General features: G+C 39.7%; 1 protein-coding gene across 4 annotated transcripts; it reads right to left on the reverse strand.

Annotated features, from left to right (window-relative positions):
• Nucleotides 1–5,482: 5,482 nt before the first annotated feature.
• TRPV1 (transient receptor potential cation channel subfamily V member 1) lies at nucleotides 5,483–19,214 on the reverse strand. Of its 4 annotated transcripts, XM_085522037.1 has the most exons (19): nucleotides 18,387–19,214; nucleotides 17,166–17,328; nucleotides 16,486–16,520; nucleotides 14,855–15,170; nucleotides 14,148–14,314; nucleotides 13,766–13,918; nucleotides 13,229–13,369; nucleotides 12,460–12,758; nucleotides 11,634–11,810; nucleotides 11,264–11,428; nucleotides 10,904–10,999; nucleotides 10,298–10,368; nucleotides 9,587–9,752; nucleotides 8,798–8,864; nucleotides 8,046–8,362; nucleotides 7,385–7,512; nucleotides 7,017–7,132; nucleotides 6,308–6,464; nucleotides 5,483–5,635 (listed from the first exon to the last, which is right to left on the reverse strand). In XM_085522037.1, the coding sequence occupies exons 4-19, from the start codon at nucleotides 15,154–15,156 to the stop codon at nucleotides 5,623–5,625; spliced, it is 2,535 nt and encodes an 844-aa protein (XP_085378163.1). In that variant the 5' UTR covers nucleotides 15,157–15,170; nucleotides 16,486–16,520; nucleotides 17,166–17,328; nucleotides 18,387–19,214; the 3' UTR covers nucleotides 5,483–5,622. The 4 variants fall into 4 exon arrangements, 2 of the variants coding, with proteins under 2 accessions (XP_085378163.1, XP_085378162.1); XM_085522036.1 differs by lacking the exons at nucleotides 5,483–5,635; nucleotides 18,387–19,214 and adding an exon at nucleotides 16,307–16,369 and having other exon boundaries at nucleotides 6,122–6,464; nucleotides 17,166–17,303; XR_014936464.1 differs by lacking the exons at nucleotides 5,483–5,635; nucleotides 9,587–9,752; nucleotides 18,387–19,214 and adding an exon at nucleotides 16,307–16,369 and having other exon boundaries at nucleotides 6,122–6,464; nucleotides 17,166–17,303.
• Nucleotides 19,215–19,221: the final 7 nt, after the last annotated feature.

The following is a 19,221-nucleotide window of genomic DNA, read 5'->3' on the forward strand; positions in this document are numbered from 1 at the left end:
ATGGGAGGCATTGAGGATTTGGAGATCCGCCATCTGACAGCAGCAAACTGCATTTTCTGTTCTGCTGACACGATCCGAGTCAAACTTGCATTAAGAAGTTATTCTGATTTCACATTGAATTCTGTGAATCTTGGTACTCCAGCTGGTAATGACTGGGAGGAAAAGCTATTATCTAAAAAACATTCTTAACATTAACAGGCAACAGCGTAAGTAACTGTAAATTACTTATTGTCAGTATTCCATTCCCCAGTGTCCTTCTAAGTTGAAGCACTGTGCACACCAACTACCCATATCAGCCCAGTTCCCCCGAGCACAGTGTTTGATTGATTCACAAGGGTCTCTCATGATTTAATGGAAAAAGTGAACCTAAATTCTTGTTGTATCTGTGGAAAAGGATTCAAGCACTATTGGTCTGTTGTGGGAAGGCTCCACAAGGTATCCCACAGACCATGCTCTTAAAAGAATGTATACACACTTAATGAAGAACCACATGAAGAGCACTTCTGTAGGGTATGCTAAAAAGGAGAAGATACTATCACTTTCCCATAGATTTTCCAGCTGACTTTTAACCAGATGAAGAGACATTAAAGAGTGATAGGAAAGTCACAACAGCATGGTCACATTGCTACTCTAAACAGAACTCAGACCAACTCAAACCAACAGCAAAAAACTCTACTTGGCTGTTCTGAGCCTCAAAGTCCCAACTAGGTCAAGGTTGGTCTCCAGCTCCTTCAGAGTGAGTTTGTACCCTCAGTCAATCCTCAGTTGTGGTGCACGGTTTCTGGTAACACTAAACAGCACTGGGGAATTAAGCAATATGAAGATGCCTCAAGGAATACACTGTGAACAAAGCATGCCCCACCTATATGCTACAGTTTTTTTACTCAAGTCTGTTCTGCTGCTGCTTGACTCAAGGAGCCTTTAGGGGCTCATCACCAAAGCTGAAGAGAAAACAGTAACATTACAATAATGTTAGGCTGAATTGTTGCTTGTCCATTTGATGCTTCAGTCAAAGAAGCATCAAAACTCCTCATTTAAAAGGAAAGTACTTTCATTGGTTCCACCCATCTAAGCCTGGGGAACAGTTCCTTCCACTTCAAAGATCTAGTTAAAGCTGTATAAAGATAATACGAGGGAAACAAAAATTCACCCACTCTCAGGTCTTCCACTGAGAGCTAAACCTCGCATCACCTGTAGCACTTCTATCAGATGCTCACTAACTACAACAAAATGAAGTCCCTGCAGGCCCCTTTCACTTGCTGTCAAGCTGTTCCTGGGAAATAAATGAAGCACAATTCAAGGAGAACATTGAACAATTGAAATAAACCCCCAGAATAAGAGAACTAAAAGATGTAGGTCCCATGTGGCTGCAGTCAGGATGGCATTGCATGTATTTGTACACATGAGCTGAGCTTTGAACCTTCCAGTGTTTCCAAAGGGCGTCCTCCGAGCAGATACACATCATATGTGCCCCATAGACATATCATCTTTCCAGGATACATTTTCCTGTCTCAATTTCAAACCATTATTCCCATTAAAATATCTTTTATTATTTTGCAGATTGTGTCCCCTTTTGTCAATGCTTCCATTTTCTGTCATATAGTCCCTAAGCTAAAATACAGACATTCCATCTGTCATTGCAAACCAGCCTCTTGAGAGCCCTCTACCCATTTCCAGCCCTCAATTTCACTATTCTGAATCCTGCTGCTAATGAGGAACACTGGCTTTTTTGTGTCTTTCTCTATGTCAATTAAAGACTCCTGAGTTTCAGAAACTGAGGACACAATCCCTTTTCCCTGGGTGGTTCATTATCCACACTCACCTTTGGAATAAGAGCTACACCTACTATACCACCTTGGAAAGAAATGACTTCCACTTGATGACACTGCTTAAAACTGCTCCTACTGGCTGAGTGAGTAGGACAAACTTCCTCCCGGTTCCTGTCACTGGGAGTTGCTTTCCTTGGCTGCTCCACAGTCGGCTGACATGGCAATTCCAGGTGTCATGACCTTTCCTGTCAACATTCAGGTGACTAAACTGTTCAGGGAGGCCGATTAAAACAATGACAGACAAGTACAATTTCGGTTGATGATGGAGTCTGAAAACCTCAGTGATTTTGTAAATATTCATGTCTCCTCATACCCACTCATTTTCTGCAGACTGAAACAGGAAGCATTACTAATAGTGATGTAGCTCTGCCACAGTATCACCAACACAGTATCAAAAAAGCAGAAGTCTCATGAGATCATTTAGTTGATTTCCTTTCCTTCACAAAAAATAGCATACTCTCCACCATCCACTCTGAAGTGTTTTGTACAGTTTAATATCTGATGAAACTGGGTCCATATTTTCTCCGTAGAAACTATACCAGAGTCAGAAGCAATCCCAGTCCGCATGGTGTGGGTGATGGGAAGCACTTCAGAGCTCTGTAACCACAACAGAAGACCCAGAGTACCTGTGCTGCATATGGCAGCATTGATTAAGACATTCCTTTCAGGCCCTGCTACATCTTTGCCTACTGCCTAACAGAGCAAGAAAGACTCATAAGTACCTTTGTCCTCACAAATGTTTGCCACACAAGGGCAGTGGGATTACCTGGCTTTTGGCAAAGATAAATGTGATCCTGCATGATGAATATGACTGGAGGCAGTATAGGAAGACAGAGGTGTCAGAGCAAGAGGGGTTTTCCTGGGGCAAGTCAGCTATGGGGTACCTCGGGACTGCATAAGGATCTCTGCACACAGCGTGGGAGCCCCCTGGTGGGCTGTGCAGTCTCCCATGGAGCCCACCAAAAACTGACAAAGTGCCGCCTGAGAAGGGATTAACACTGAGAGTTTAATTAGGACAAGTGATATTTAGGCAACAATATATAATACAGGTTATGTGGCTCCACATTTTTCAGGTAATATATATACTCTCCTCAAATTCTTCAGAAATTATTGGAATTTGAAAGATGCAGCAGCTTATGTGACTGACTAGGCAGCACTGTAGCACACTGAGATCAACATTTGGCTTTTACACATGTTAATCAGCCCATTTTCTATCCCCAGTAAAATGAAGCCCAACTCACCTTAGATGAACCCACTTCTTGCTGAATCCCATCATATGCACATTTACACTCATTATTTACACTTACTGCTAATTACAGTCACTCACAGACAGATGAGGTGAGCACATCAACTCCATTTCCTTTGCTTCTGAGCCAGCATGACTGGCAAGGTGAGCTGAGCCTACACTCCAGAAATAGAAATAAAGATTAATTTATTGTAAAGCCATGCTCCTTGTCAGCCAGTGGAATTGTCTAGCAGTACCAATGGCAGTGCACTGCTCCTAGCAAAGCTATTCTTAAAGCACAAATACTTCCTGACAAGCCACCTCTCTTCCCTGGGGGTTAGCCACAGCCCTCCACTAAGGCTTTGTGTTCCTTGTCTCTTCAGAACCAGCGTGTCCCCCGTAGGCATCCCACCCAGTCTGCCTTAACAGAGACGCACCTTCATTTTCAAAGCACTTCCATGCATTTAGATGGAACGAAGATGAAGGAAGTAAACTGTGGCACAGCCATGGTTAGCTGAGTCCAAATAAACATGTGTGATACTGGGTTAGAGACCCTGCTGGGCTATATTGCCCCAGCTGTGGGAAACAAATTCCTGCCTCCAGCAGTAACTGAGTGGTGATATAGCTAGAAATTCTGATAGGTTAGTAATAACTTATGTGAGAAAAATGAGATTTTTCTTTTTTGCTTCCAAAAGGCGGCTGAGGGTTTAAAGAAAAAAAACCAACCAACCCTATCCCACAAATACATTTACATTTTCATTATACAGATGTGTGTTTTCACCCTGCATTTCAATCTTTCTTTTAATAAAAAGTCCCCTGCACTCCCTGTAATTTTGCTGGAGCAGAAAAAGACAGGAAGGCACAGGCCAACAACCTTCTGTTCAGGTTACCCATGGAAGCAAATAAATCCTTCTGGATAGGCACCTGATATAAATCAAGATGGAATTTAACCACTAGGAGTAGGTCTCTATACAGGCAGATAATTATGACAAATGGGTCCCTCACAGGGAATACAGAAACTTCACAAATGCTTTCCAGCTACATTAAGTTCCCTGTGTGCATTCAAGTGTAAATTTGCTTTGGCACAGAGAGGCATGGAGACAGTGACCTGTGTTTTTCTTGTTGGCCCCTTTCTACATTTATTATTAATGGCTGGAGTTTCACTGTCTCGGCCTGTCTTGTTTACTTAGCTGTACTTGTTTTACATACAGATGGTCTCTTACTATATTCAGTAAGAAACATAAGGAAGTATTGACTGGAACCTCTAGAGCCTGCTAGCAGTAGTTCAGAGACGCACCTTTAGTGTGGTATGACAATCAACATCCCTGCCTTGAACACCTTTTGTAGTCTCCCTGTTCACGAGATACAAAGCCTGTTCAGTTTAAACTTTGATTTTTGTTAAATAATTCTTTCAAATTCTTTAGTGAGTTTCTGTGGCTGCACTCTGCAAAACTCTATGAAAAAAGCAACATTCACACTGAACGATGTGGTTAACAGAAGGATCAAGAATTAATAGTCCTCTAGATGGTGCTACCATTTCAAATAAGCTGGATGCCTGCAAACTTTACTGAAGTCTACACGTAACCTATGAGAAACTAGCACTGAGAGAAGTCCTGACCCCAGTAAAAGAACTAACTAGAAACACCCTGTGTTGTTCACCTGACAGTGTTAGCAGTGGAGAAAAGTCTGCTGGTAAATATAATTGCTTCTTTTTAAGAGCAGCGAATGTCTTCGTATTGCACTACTGTGGAGATGAATTGATGAAAATTATCTTCCAAAGGCTGCCACAATTTTCTCTTTGAATTCCAGTTTTCCTAACTCATCTATCCAGCACACCACTTTAGAACAGATGTACTTTGAACACAGCCACAGAAACAACACACAAGCTCAAACTGAAACTGGCTTAAGGATACTTGTATGTGCATACCGTATTTGCACAGTAAATCTGTTAGGTATATGTGCTTTAATGATACATAGAAAGAAAAGAAGGTAATTTACCTTTTCTTGCCCATCACAGCTGCATAGATCCAGCACTGGATCATTGGGTCAGTTCTTGAGCACAGATTTTCTCATCCTTCCTTTCTGACCAGCTGCTTTCCTCCCATTGCTGTTGAAGCCAAGAATAAAAACTCTGATTTCAAAATTATTACTGTTACTCATTATTATAAACCTGACCTTTGAAACATACAGTCTATATAGCCGCGCTCTCTTACTTTATGCAAAGTTCATCTGTTATATAAATAAATGTCAAATTTGGGATACTGTTAAGCTTTCAGCCTCAGTAACAGTAACTGTGTATTCTAGTGTTTACTCAGACTCTGTAAGAAACATTTTATTCATTTTGACTACCCAACATTTACAGTTTCAGAGTATGTTTGTTCTTCTGTTATAAGACTAACAACATCTTTAGATGATTCATTACTTACCCTCAGTGTGTCCCCATTTATCTCCTCTCCAAGAAACATTCTTCACAGCAACCTACCTCTGGTCGCTTGGTAATTTTTACTGCTCTTACCCATTTCCATTTTAACGCAGTTAGTTGGTTTTCAGGGCTGGAAAATCATGAAATCAAGGCCTGCAGCTGCTCAGAGAAACACTTGTTAAAAGAATCTAAAAGTAGACGAAGTATGAAATCTACTATGTGCAGAGAGGCAAGTGATAACTATAGGCCTTTTTGTTATTTTCATAGAATCAACAGAACATTCACCATTACTGGCCACTTGTACCAATCTGCAAAACTTAGTGAAGGACCAACAAGAAGAATGTCAGCTCTGACCTCAGAAATGCAGGAGAGAATTTGCAAAGAGTGAAAGAAGTGAAGACTGGGAAAAAAATCTGCAGGAAAAAACTGCTCACTTCAGACAGCTCTGAACTGTGGGAAATTCTCAGTGTATTTAACGTAAAGCAAAGCAAAAGAAAGCAAACAAACCCACATCAAACTATAAGAATTATCTAACACTTCACATGTAGGCTGACTTACAAATATCTAGCCAAGTAAATATAAATCAAGCAGTAAGTACCTACTTTCTTTCAGATTTATATTAAAAATAACCATGAAGACATGAGCTTAAACAACTGGTAGTTTATTCAAGATGCTTAATGAATCCTTGCACACAGTCAGTTCCTAACTTCTTTGGCCTTTTTCCACAAATCCCTGTTCTTATGAAGGAAGTGCTTTAATTGTCCTCCTTGTAAGAACCAACACAAACAACTAGAATTAACCTTCTTAAAAACAAGAGAAGATCAGACTGACTTTGGAAGCGATTCCTTCAATGTCTCACAATCCTCTGGTTCATAATAAGGTTCCAAAATGGGTTTTAGTTTGATTTCTTCAGGTAGTTTTTGTGTTTCTTCTCTCCTGCTTCCATCTCTTAAAAGTGGAACCAAAGTTTTCCAGTTTTTCCCTGAAACTAAGAAGGAAAGAAATGGTTAACTTCTTCTCCTCCACAAAAACAGAAATATACAAGTGGTTTGAACAGGAAGCTGATGAAAGAAAAAAGGCAGGAAGAAAGGGCTTTGTAGAATTCTTTCCACATTCTGTTCCCCAAGTTTTCCATACTTCAGCTGGCAAGCACAGCAGATTGTCTTAGAGTTAAATAATGCCATGCTGGATGCTGGAATCCCAAAAAAGCTTCCCAAAGGAGCCATATTTGCAGCCCCCAAAGCAGCTTTCTGGCTATGTGGTGGTTGCCAACATACACTGTCACAAGCCCTCAGGATTTGCACATATTATTGGCCTTATAAACTCAACTGTCAGAACACTGAATCCATAGTACTTTCCTTCCAGAGAATAAGGCTGCTATGTGAACAGTAAGCCCATGTTGTCCTTTACATTCTTTTGTTGATTGAAAAAGACATAAACTTAATTTCCATCATTATACTTAAGTGTATAAACAGACTGCCCTTTAACAAACAGAATGTACGGCTTCTATCATTAGAAACTACATCTCTGAAACCCTCACCTCTACCAGGCTTAATACAGTAACTGGGATTTCGTTTGAGGTCCCCAGAGTACCCAGGATCTTCGTTGATTATGCCCAAATTAGTATTCCACGTGGACCAGTTCACTTCATCAACTCTGAGGAGAGAACAACAAAAACAATATCTATTCTAAGCATTAAGAGAGAACCCCAGGATTAGTTTATATCACCTACTGCCACCTCTCAAGCCACAGATCTGACCCAGAAAACACATTAAATTGACTGCTGTAGTATGGGACTTGTTGGAGGAGTGCTCCAAGGGGAAAGATCTTCTTCCCATTATCCATTATCAAATACTTTAATACTGTTTGTCTATAACAGATTGCTCATTTGACATACAAGCAGGTTACCTAAAGCACCATCTGTAATCATCTTGGCCATCAGGTGTGATCCCCACCAAGACTTGCTTTCCAGATCGGAATGAACGCCTCAAACAGTTCAAGTAGCTGTTTTCAATATCCAAGATCGTGATGGCTCTCTAATAGGGAAAAGAAAGCAGACTACTAAGAACCTGATGTTTCACTCATGCAAATCCTGAATTCTGCCCTTAATTAGAAAAAGAAACCTTGAGATTTTATTGTTATCACCACCATAAAGCATGCATCATACCCATCTATGAAACATCACCTCTGTTAGCGTGACATTTAAAATTCTGAGTTATTGCCCTGTGATTAGAACCATCAAGCTACAATTCTCACCCCCAAACAAAAGTTAGTATGCCTTTGAGATTCTGGAAAAGATTGTTTTACTTTTCCCTTCATAATCCTGTCTTCATACTCTGATCAGGATTTTCCATAATTAAGAGCTCAAATAATTCAGTGTAAATGCAGAAGTCCTCTTCTTAAATTTTGAACATGTGTGCAACACAGAGAACATCTGCTCAGACTAAATATCACGTATGTGCACAAAAGGAACCTGTTATGTTGAAACATGTCAATTTCTACATACTCTCTGTGAAATTTACGATTCTCCACAACCTCCATCTTGAATAGCCTCACAGAACCAAGATACCTGGAGTTTCCAGATGCTCTTGCTCTCCTGTGCAATTTTGCTCACAGTTTCTCCCATCAGCGCAATAAGCATATTGAGCAGGAGGATGTATGTGAGGATGACATAGAGAACCAAAAGGATGACAAACACAGACTTGAACCTGTAGTTCTCTGTAAACTCCAGGTCTCCCATCCCAATAGTGAACTTGAAAAGTTCTAAGCAGGTATAATACAGACTGTTATAGGATGTGCGGCCTCGTTTTGTGTGGCTGCATCGGGCATATTCAGAGCTATTTGTGTCCTGCCCCTCATTGTCATCTTCAATTAAGGTCACCACAGCTGTAGCAAAAGAAGAATCACACAGCAGATGAAAATATAATTTGAGATCATAAATATATCACAAACAATAAAAATGAGCATAAAAGTATCAGACAAGACTAAATATTTTCACGGCACCTTGTACTCAATGAAATCACTATATAAAATAGTCCCCATAACTGTCACATTTCAGTAAGCATTGTCTCAGGTTTGCCTATGTAGAACAGGATGACTGTCTATCCATTCAGCTTTGTTAAGCAGTCTGAGACCCAGGGGTGAAAAGCAGTCATACACATATATACACATAATATAGTTGTTATTCTGAAAAGACTTTTGTAGCAAGGTTGATTTGTTAGTTTTTTTGTTGAAAATAAAAATTTTAAGTCAACTGAAAAATATTATTTTCTGAGATTCATTAAGACAACTGAAAAAAAACAACACCAAGTTTGATATTACCTGTGGAAAATCCCAAGAGGAATACTAGATAGACAAACATGAAGCGACATAAGTCTCTTAGGATCATCTGTAACATAGAAATGGAACATTTTTCTATTGCAAAACCTTGAATATAAACTGCAAAAAAATCAGTAGAAAATATTCCTTCAGTTCCAGAAGGAAACTGCTGCGAAATGGCTGCTCGTGCATTAAGCTGCTGTTTTTCCTGCCAAGATAATCAACTTTAATACAGAAAACATTTTTCTCTGTTATTCAAGCAATAGTTTACACATGTGTGCAAGACATATGCTGAACAAATAGTTTCATCTTTGTGAGTATAAACCACATTAAGTTATTTGTCTATTTCTTCCCCTTTCAGACTAGCTGGCTAGATCATACACAGAGGTTTATCATCCAGCTACTGCCTCCTACCTAATTGCTCTGTTTGGTAATGTGTAGACTATTCCTAAGGAAATTTCCAGCTATTTCACACCAGATAAGCTCTATACTGTTCTCAGTCAATTTACATCCACATCTACTCAACTGTAGAGTTACTTTGAAGCATAACAGTAACAGAAGGTATCAAGACTGCTACAAAATGCCCTGATGTGGAACAGGTGTTCTTTTCTGTGACTTAAAAAGTGTATCTCTTTGCTCAGAAAATACAAGTTGAGCATGGTTGTCTGATGGGCCCTTCCTCAATGGCATCATGAAAGCACCTGGTGACTTCTCTCCTAGAAACCCACGTACTGGTGGCAGTTTCCTCTTGTGAGCACTTTGCTGGTCTCACCACCCACTCACTGGACTGACCTTTGCAATCATGACAGAGTAAATGCCCATCTGCTGGAAGCCACGGGTGTAGTATAGCATGTTAGCCCAGCCCAGAGCCAAGGAGAAGACCATGGAAGCCACATACAGTTCCTGGCCACAGAAGTACAGCACCACAGAGCTCAGGAGGAGTAACGAGTGAACGAAGCTGAAAGGCAAGTATGTTCTGAATGCAGAGTGCTGAGACGGTTATAAGTGGTACGAACAGAGGAGAAACATGAGACATATAGCATAATGAACACACTAAAGCCTTGGCAGAACCTTCTCCTCTTTTCCCTTCATTCCTTTCCTTCGCCAGTCCTACAGTTTCCTTTGCAAGCTACTCAGTTTCCCCATGTACGAACTTCCATATACTCTTGCTCTTCATTCTGACTGGACAGAATGAAACAAAGGAAACAAAGGGCCCAAATCATGTAAAATTCCTCTCAGGAATGGGAGTATATCTGCATATCCAGTGCATACACTGTATTGGCAAGTCCCTCTTGGAGATCTATTCCTAACTCAGTTGCACAATGAAATCACTACATTTCTAAACGCTTGATCTGCTTTACCTCCACAGGACATTACTGATCCAGACACACTTGCTTAGGTGCTACAGTAGCCACTGGCAAGTATTTTGTTTAAGCCAAAGCAACAGATCTCATGCAGTCCTCTGCTTCACACTGAAATACAATCACAGACACAAGCACTTACAAAAGAACTTCACTGTAACTGTCCACTATCAGTGTCTTCAATGATGGGCGTCTCTGCACAAAATACTGTATCTGAAAGAAAGGAAAAAAGAAAAAAGAAAAAAGAATGAAGGAAAAGGAAAGAGTAAACATCCCATGTGAATGCATCAGCTAAGTGTTGGTATCTATACCAGGGAGCTGGTACCCATACAACATCTGATAAGAACAGTTAAAAGAACACTTGGTGATGCCTGTCTATTCAGTTAGTGGTCTGAGGATATCTGAATCACTGCATACTCTCTACTAGTTAACAGAAGGAGGGTGACTGACTTTAAATTAGGACAGTTAATCTTTAATGTAGGCTTGGCTATTTGCAATACTCCATTCCTAAAATTTTGGCCAAGCTAACTGTTCATTCTCATTGCCTTCTTAGGTCTCTCTTCGTAAAACAGATAAAACTCTACCTTACTTAGACCAAGGGTTTGTTAGCAACCTGATATCTCCTAACCAGGGCAAAGAAAAAGCTTTGTAGCTCTGGATTAAAAATGTGGATTATCTTGACAACCAATTCAAAAGGCAGGCTTGGTTCTCACTTGCACTTACAGCAGAAAAGTTTCAAATATCTTACCCCTCTGAAAAAAAAATACAGTCCTCCCAATACACTCAGGATCTCTCCAGTCACTCGAAAATATTCCCCAGTGCTGTGACCAAAAGTGAAGGGAGGCTGTGTAAAACAGAGCACAGAGATATTCAGCAGAGCTAGAGATAGGACAGACCTGTCCTTCCCAGTGGCCAAAAACAATTACATTTCTGAGGTAACAGGTTTCTGAATGTGCTGCAGCAATGGTTCAAGGCTTGCCTAAAAAGCAAGCAAGATCAAAGTCTTCCTCCCACGTTCAGGAAAGGAAGAAAACTGACCTTAGGAGCACGCATGCAAATAGGAGGCTGCTCTGGGATATCATGCACTGAGTGTGACAAAGTAACATACCTTTTCCCCCTTCTGCACAGGTCTGTAATAGGCAGCTGTGGTGAGGATGCTGATATGAATTGCATACACAAAGAAGTTGAAGTAAAATAAGTGCTTGACAAACCGGTCCCACTTATCTTGCAGCAGCCTGTTAAGGGGTTCTACCAGCAGCATCTCGTGACGATTCTAAGTGGAAGGATAAAGAGGAGAATCTTGACAGGTTCAGTATGCTCTGAGCTTTAAAAATAGTAAATGACACTTCAGCAAACGTTTCCTCTAATACAGATCACTGTTTTACAGAAATGGTACAAAAAATACACTGTGTAGAGCACAGAGCTCATCTCCAGCAGTCCCCAGCCTGCAAATAAACTCCAAGGAAGTACATACTTACTGGTGTTTCACTACTGTAGGCAATAATTTCAAGCACTGAATTTTTCTCACATGTATCTATGCAGGACAGGTCATAAAGAGATGAGTGGACAGGTCCATAAGCCCATTCAGTGAACTTCCTAGATAAGTGTCTGCACTCAGGATCTTTGATCTCTCGTCTGAGGATGTAAGCGAAAATCTAATTGCAAAAGAACAATACAACCAACATTTCAGTGCTAACAGACTTCTAATTCCTTGGTATCTTCATAAGAGAAGAATACTTTAGATTAACACATTTTAACTATACTGAAGTCAATCCACTGGACCATGAAGGAGACTGAAATCTGAAGTAAAAAACATGAATTTTCTCACTGTATGCTGGAGGAAAATGCAGATGTAGAATAAAGCTCATTTCTTTGCTTTCTACCACATAAAATTTGCAATTATCCATATTTCAAACCTACCAGAGAAAAAAAGAGATATCTGTTCTACATCTGAGCATACAGTCATGTTGAATAGAGTCTGTCAGATGGCGAGTTCCGTTCATCAATCAAAGTACAGGCCTCTTGTTCAGAAGATAGCAGAAACCCACTTTCTGTTTCCACTGGGCTGTCTTATATACTGCTAATATATACGTAATGCCACCTGAGCAGATGCATGCGTGCACACACACTCCTCAAAGGTTTTAAGCACTACGCAGCTTTGCATGTTAAACTGCAATATTGATTCCTCTTAATAGAAAGGACTCAGCAACAAGCAGTGATAATATCCATCCTGCATAAATGTTTCTCCTGTACTCTTTATGACCTGACACAGTAACAGACAGCTGGACACATTTGCTCACCTACCCCTATCTTCCCTGTTTTGGCTGCCAATGTTAAAGGAGTCAGCCCCTTTTTATTGGTGAGTTCTTCCAGCTTCAGGATAGGATTTATTTTGGCACCAAGGATCAGTATGTTATTGTACATCTTGGTAACGAACTTGGTATTATCCTTAGTATTATCTGCAATCTCCACCAGAGTATGCAGGACCATATTGCCCATGGAGTCCTCAGCAGCAATGTCAGCAGCCTGGTAGGGATTCTCAAGGAGGAATTTCACAATGCAGAGCTGATTGGTGCAAGCAGCTAGGGACAGGGGCAGCTCTCCTATGGACAAGAAAGAAGGGGTCAGAACGCCTAGTATGCATACTTAAACAGAAAAGAGACCATTTTATTTTCAGCTTTCACCATGACAAGAAGAGGTAGACTTCTCTGCTGAATTCTTATGGTTCAAACAGCTACCACTTTTTCTTCAGCTTAACTGCACTACACAAACATGGATGCTTATAAAAATACTACAAAATAAAGACTGGTGGAAGGTTACAATCTCTCAAAATAAAAGTGCTCAAAAAATAAAATGAGGTAGACACCAATCTGACAATGAACACCATCGGCTACCAACTGTGTTTCTTTATAAACTCATGTTTGGGGAGTAAATATCTGGAATAAGTAATGGATCAAATCATTTACAACTTTTAGGCCTCCAGTCTCACATAAACAGGATTATTTAACACCTTTCACTTGGGATAACGATAGGATAACTCGTTCAATAAAGCTCATAACGTGCTTAATCCTACCAAAATAAAAACCAGGTTTCCCTTTGATTTTCCTGAAGAACTCCCCACATGCTCTTGCATGAACATCTGCTCCATTCTGGACCAAGAGTTTTACCAGGTACATGTTCCTTCTCTCAATGGCAATGTGGAGTGCAGTCTGGCCTACAGAGACAGACAGAAATCTTCAACATTTAAAGCAAACTGAGAGCTTTCAAGCAGCACAATTCATTCAGTTTCATATAAGAGGGTGGAACTGAGATCTTTGTAGACTGAAAAAACTCTAGAATTAAACAAAAAAAGATGGCACAAACAGCAAGTGAAAGTCCCTTGAACTTGCTGTTAAATCACTGTCACAAAGGGTGGAATATTGCACCTGTCTAACAAAACAGACTGACCATGAATGCACTGGTTGTTAATCACAAACTACAACTTTGGGTGCTGCCTCCTCAAGCATAACACCTCACACAGAAGACTGAGAGCCCTGCCTATCCCTATCTCCAGTCTTATCTGCATCTGCAGGAGTATTCACTATTTCAACTGTATCCACTGTTCTCTTACCCTTGTAGTAGTTGTCAGTATATTCTGCATTTACAAACTCCTTCAGAGTTCCAGTTTTCTTTGCAATATCCAGCAGCAAGGGAATGGTATCATTTTTCCCATCATGTAGATTCAGCATGGCTTTCAGTAAGCAGGTTTTCCCAGTTTCTGGTTCTATAATGAACAAAATCAAAGCTACACAGAAATGCTCAGGAACCTACCATCCACTTCCAAGCATGCAAGAATTAATGTGGTTCTTTTGAAAAGACAAGAAAACCTAGCCACAGTTCCACAGAAATTTTCTGCTTTTCTGCATTCTCCTGTACCTACAATCAATGGAACACCTAATCAGTAGGAACTACAGGTCAGAGGGCAATTTAAGGTAGGTGACATTATGTAGTACCTTTGAATTCATCATCTGTGAGATGCTTCAAGGTCCTATTAAGATAGAGCAGCAGATCATCCAGGTCCTTTGTGCTACCACGGGCTACAGCATCAAAGATCCTTCTGCGGTCATAAAATTTGAAAGCTTTTTCAGAGCAGCCTGTGATGGAATCTGTTGACAGGAGCCTAACAGGGTAAATTTTAGTTACCGAAACCAGCCATTTAGCAGGCTTTTAATAAATTACCATAATATTATTTTTCATTTGCTTGTGTGAAATAGTAAGTACTATTGATTAATACAGATGGATCTGCAAAATGCACAAGATCAATAATGTCTGATAGCAACTGTCCTGATAAAATTATGAGTTTACTGCTGAAATGTTGAAAGCAAGACTTCGAGTTGCATTGAAATACAATAGTCTAACTGTAAGAGTGGGATCCAGGCAGTTCCAGCTTCTTATTCCAAGCAATGTTCATTAACTGAGCAGTTTCAAGCATGTGAACTAAATCTTATCATTAAGATTAACAAAATGGATTTTTGGAGATGCCAAGAGATGAGAGCTACTATCAATTTCAGGTAAAATACTCCTTACTTTAGGCACCAAAAATAGCAAAACTGAGAGGACAGGCATGCAAATGTGCAGACAATAAATACTGCTTTAAGTAGCACAGCCTACAACTGCCAAAATGTACTCATTTCAACCACATTTTAAAAGGCAAACTTACTTGTGAAGTTTCCCCCTCTCCAAATTGGCATGAAATTTGATGACAGACGGTGCCATCAGGTGATCCATCTGGTAAAAGGAGTCCATTGGAGCCATGTCCTTGTCACTATCCCCCATCACAAACCGTCCACGTCTTGCAAAGATGTTGCTTTTGCATGGCTGCACCTTGCTGCTGAATGCACCCTGGAGGTTGTCAGATGTTTCCAGAGCAGAGTCTTCCCCATCTGTGTGTTCATCTGTCACTTCAGATTCTTCAATGTCAGAACTGCCAAATTTCTTCATCTTCTCAAGAATAGAAGACATGATGAACAGACAGCCTGCAACATACCACACAAACACTTCAAGTCAGCACTTCAGAGTGCCACAAGTCCCTTTTTGCCTAGAACTATGCTCCCAAAACAGCTGGGAATTAATAGGTTGTTCTCATCTCAGAAATGAAACAGGACACAAATTCACTATGCTTAAGAGTTCGAGCAGGTTAGTATGTTGTTATCCCTACGCTGTTGTTAGTTGGTTGTTTTTTTTACCACTGCCCCATTCGTTTCAGAATAGAGAAAGCAAGCCAGAGTGTAGCAGAGCTTGCCAGTCACCTCACTGCAAAGTCAGTCACTTCTGCTTAAAATCAGCCTCATCCTCCTCCAACTTCTGTCAAGGCCTGAACAACTTCAGACCACAAATAATCTCTGCACTTATGTGCACTTTTCTAACTGATTTGTGCCACAATATATTTCCAGGAGTACATCAAGCCTGTGATAAAAGCCTGATATATTGTGCTGTAATTGTATCTTAATGATCATGAGCAGAGGCTTCCTGTTTATAGGAAGAGTATCACTTAGTGGCTTCACTGGGGTTACAGCAGTGCTAGATGAAAACTGGGGCTTGTAACTCTTGTGAGATTGGGGTTGCCTCAAACACAAGACTAGGAAATAGAAGAGTTTACCACAGATAAAAGATGACTGTAAGACCACAGGTTTGATCTTGTCTGATTTACAACCACAAAGAGCTTGACACAAGTTAACAAATATGTTGTACTAAAGGTAGAACAGGGATATCAGCATTCATGTAACTGAATGTGAAATATTCTGGAACTCCATTGATGGAGGCAGGAATACATCATACCAGAGCTGCTACGTAGCTGGCTTTAAGAGGGAGCTGGGTAGATTGAGAATCAAATTCTAAAATTCTAGATTGCTACAAAATCTTACAGCTTCAAACACTCTGAACATCAGTGTCACAAAATCTTCAAAAGGCTTTCAATCATAAACCAATCCCAGTCATCAATAATTATCTCTGTACATTCAGCTTGAAATCAACAATGTCATAAATAAGCTTCAAGGCTGTTTCTTTTCACAAAAATCTTCTGAGGGATCATCTGCAAACCTACAGCGTATACTAAAGCTGCATTTTAACTCATGCACGTCATGAATTAATATTTACGCTAAGAATCACTTACTTTTTCCTTTCCAAGCAAGATGGGAAAGAGACATTTGTCAGGTATTTGATTTCCTACAATTTTCTGCAACATACATGAAAATAAAACAGCAATTTGCACATTTAGAGTAACTGGAAGCAAAACAACACAGATGAAACACTAATGACTGCAATTTAAATTGCTGAATCTTCTGGGCTTACCTTTCAAGTTTTCTGTGTCCCCGTATCCAGTCACCCTGAAAGAATAACAACATTTTATTAACTGTTCTGCAAGTAAGAAGTTATCTATAGAAAAATATTCTCCTTTAGATTATGATGCCAGAAGTACAGAAGAACAAGCAGAGCAAGTAAAAAGTTACATACTCCCATGAAAAATGGAAAAAAAGAGTAGGAGTACAGACATGTATGACTTTTAATTTTAGTCTCACTTAAATCAATGTGGATTGTGCCAAAAGCTTCAGGGAGATGGATATGAAAAATGGCACCATGTATTTTCCATAGAATATATATTAGACAAAGCAAAACAGCCTCAATCTTGTCTTCCTGGCCATTTACTCAAACCTGCCTCAATTACTGTACGTGCTTCTATTTCTAATGCCCATTGTTGGTATCTCTGATAATGAAGACAACACTGCGCTTCCTTTTAAGTTTGAATTTGCACAAAAAAAAGATAACATTTAAATGCTAGAGAAATATTCCTGAAGAAATATATACCTCCTGGTAACCCACCTAAATCTTCAAAGCCTACGTACATCAAAGCTTGAGCCAATAAATCAGGAAGCACCGTTTTAGAATGTCTGAGTCACAACTTCAGATAAATAATACAGAGAGCTTACAAATAACTAACAAGCATACTGCTCAAATACATGCACAGAACTTACAAGTATTGCAAAAAATTCCTGTCTTCTGCAAAACAGTCCAGTGAAGTCCCTCTGTTCTACAGGAATTTGGTGCCAGAGATTCCTCCTCCTAGGCTCCTGGGCTGCAAAGACTCCAGAGTTTGCTTCTCCACTTCATTTGTCTGCAAAGTCGTTCTATGCGCAGCTGATTATTTTTTTTTTAGAATCAAGGAAAGTTCAGTAGAAGAGGGAATAGAGTAATAAAACCATTAAGAACAGTGCTGGAACCAGAAGCATCAGTAGCTTCTATTCCCAGGAGCTTAGCAAAGCTCTTTACAAGAATCACAGCAAGTTGCTGTTGTTTTTTCCCCCCCACTAATTGCATTTAGTAATGGATCCTCTTCTACAGATTTCCTCTTTGTAAACACACTCAAGCTTGCAAAAAACCCAAACCATCAAACAGCAATTGTTCCTGTGGGTCACAGCTTCATTTCACTTTATAAAACTTTGTAAAATATGCCGCAGTTCCTCTGTGAGATTCTTCATCTTTCTGGGCCCTCTTGGGTGGCTGCAGCAAAGCCCTACAAAGTACAAGCTGATTCTCAAGAGTTGAGGGAGAACCCAACTGTAAGTCCTATGGATGATCTATCATTCCATATTTCTATTGCGCTTTGATTTAAATCATACATATGGAGCAGTAAGCATTCAAATATCACTGTCATCAGGAAAACAACAGCAATAACAAAAAAGACTGAAACAAAAGTGGATCTAATACCCTCACAAATGAAGAACAATGTCAAATACTGTTAAATGCATCATTCATATAGGATCTTTCTGTCAGACTTGCCTAGAGTTTTTCCAGAAGGTTAAGTCGATAGGCTACAGCTGTCAGGCCAGAAAAAACCTCCAAAGTTCCATCTCTAGAGCTATGGAGTTAGATAATTAAATTATTCAATGAAATTATAGAGTGTAAGAGATCTTTCTAGTTCTACCATCTACCCATATATAAAAGAATAACATATTTGTCTATTCAACAGCAAAATAATTACACTACTTAAAATACCCTGTGGAATCATACTCAAACAAAATATAATGCCTATATATTAATGCATAAATACAGGTTACCAATGGTCCTCCTGGAACTTTGCTGAGCTGAGCATCTGCTCCAGCATTATGATTAACTCCTTCATTATCTTCAATGCGGGGATTAGTAAGAAAACGACATGGCCCAGCAAAGGTTTATCTTATTCAGTCTCTAGATACTTGCTTTTGCTAAGTGTTCCTTCTCTCCTCCCATTTCCAGCATCAGCTCTCCTCAGTCTTGTCATGCTCTGATGTATGCACTTTGGGAAGCTTTCTGGCACTTTCTGAGCTTTGATGTCTTCCCTCATCAGCATGCTCGATTTCTGTTCCCTGTGAAGATGTTACTTCTTTCTTGCCAGCAGCAACTCCATTACTTTCTGCAATAGAGATGACATATTCTACCTCCATAGGGACCATCTGAAAAGGTGTAAGCTCATCAGAATGTGCCAAAGCTGATCAAAAACAGGAGTAACAAACAAGAAATTTATTCCCTCTCCTTGGGTCTGCATCCCATAACCTTATATGGTGCCACTGAGCTCCTTAAATAAGATTGAGATCCTGCTCTGGTGTCATGCTGTGTATATTGTATATTATGGGAGACCTTGAGAATCAAAAGTCTCTAATGAAAGTATCGTATTAAGTTGCTGCTTGTTTCTTCTAGTCCTTTCAAACGTACTTCCTACCAGGAAAATAAGCCTTGCATGAAGTATCATTTTAAGCATAAAGTCCTATAGTCCTAGTTTATTTTAAGCATAAAGTTCCTAGTCACCCAGTCAAATTGAATGTGATAATTACTTGTCAGTTCACAAACGAGAATTACAGAACAAGGAAAGGGAGGACCCTGTGCACACACAGAAACAGATAATAAATGCAAGCTGTTGTTTTTTTTTTTCCAATGTGATGAGTTAGATGGCAGATTAAATACAACTCCAGAAAAAGCAAGGAACTGAAAGGAAACACCAAGCAGCCAAGAACAAAAATAACAATAATAAAAAATAATAATAAAAAAAAGGAT

Source organism: Coturnix japonica, chromosome 22, assembly GCF_054131305.1.
Source record: "Coturnix japonica strain WE chromosome 22, WE-NBRP24, whole genome shotgun sequence".
NCBI lineage: Eukaryota > Metazoa > Chordata > Aves > Galliformes > Phasianidae > Coturnix > Coturnix japonica.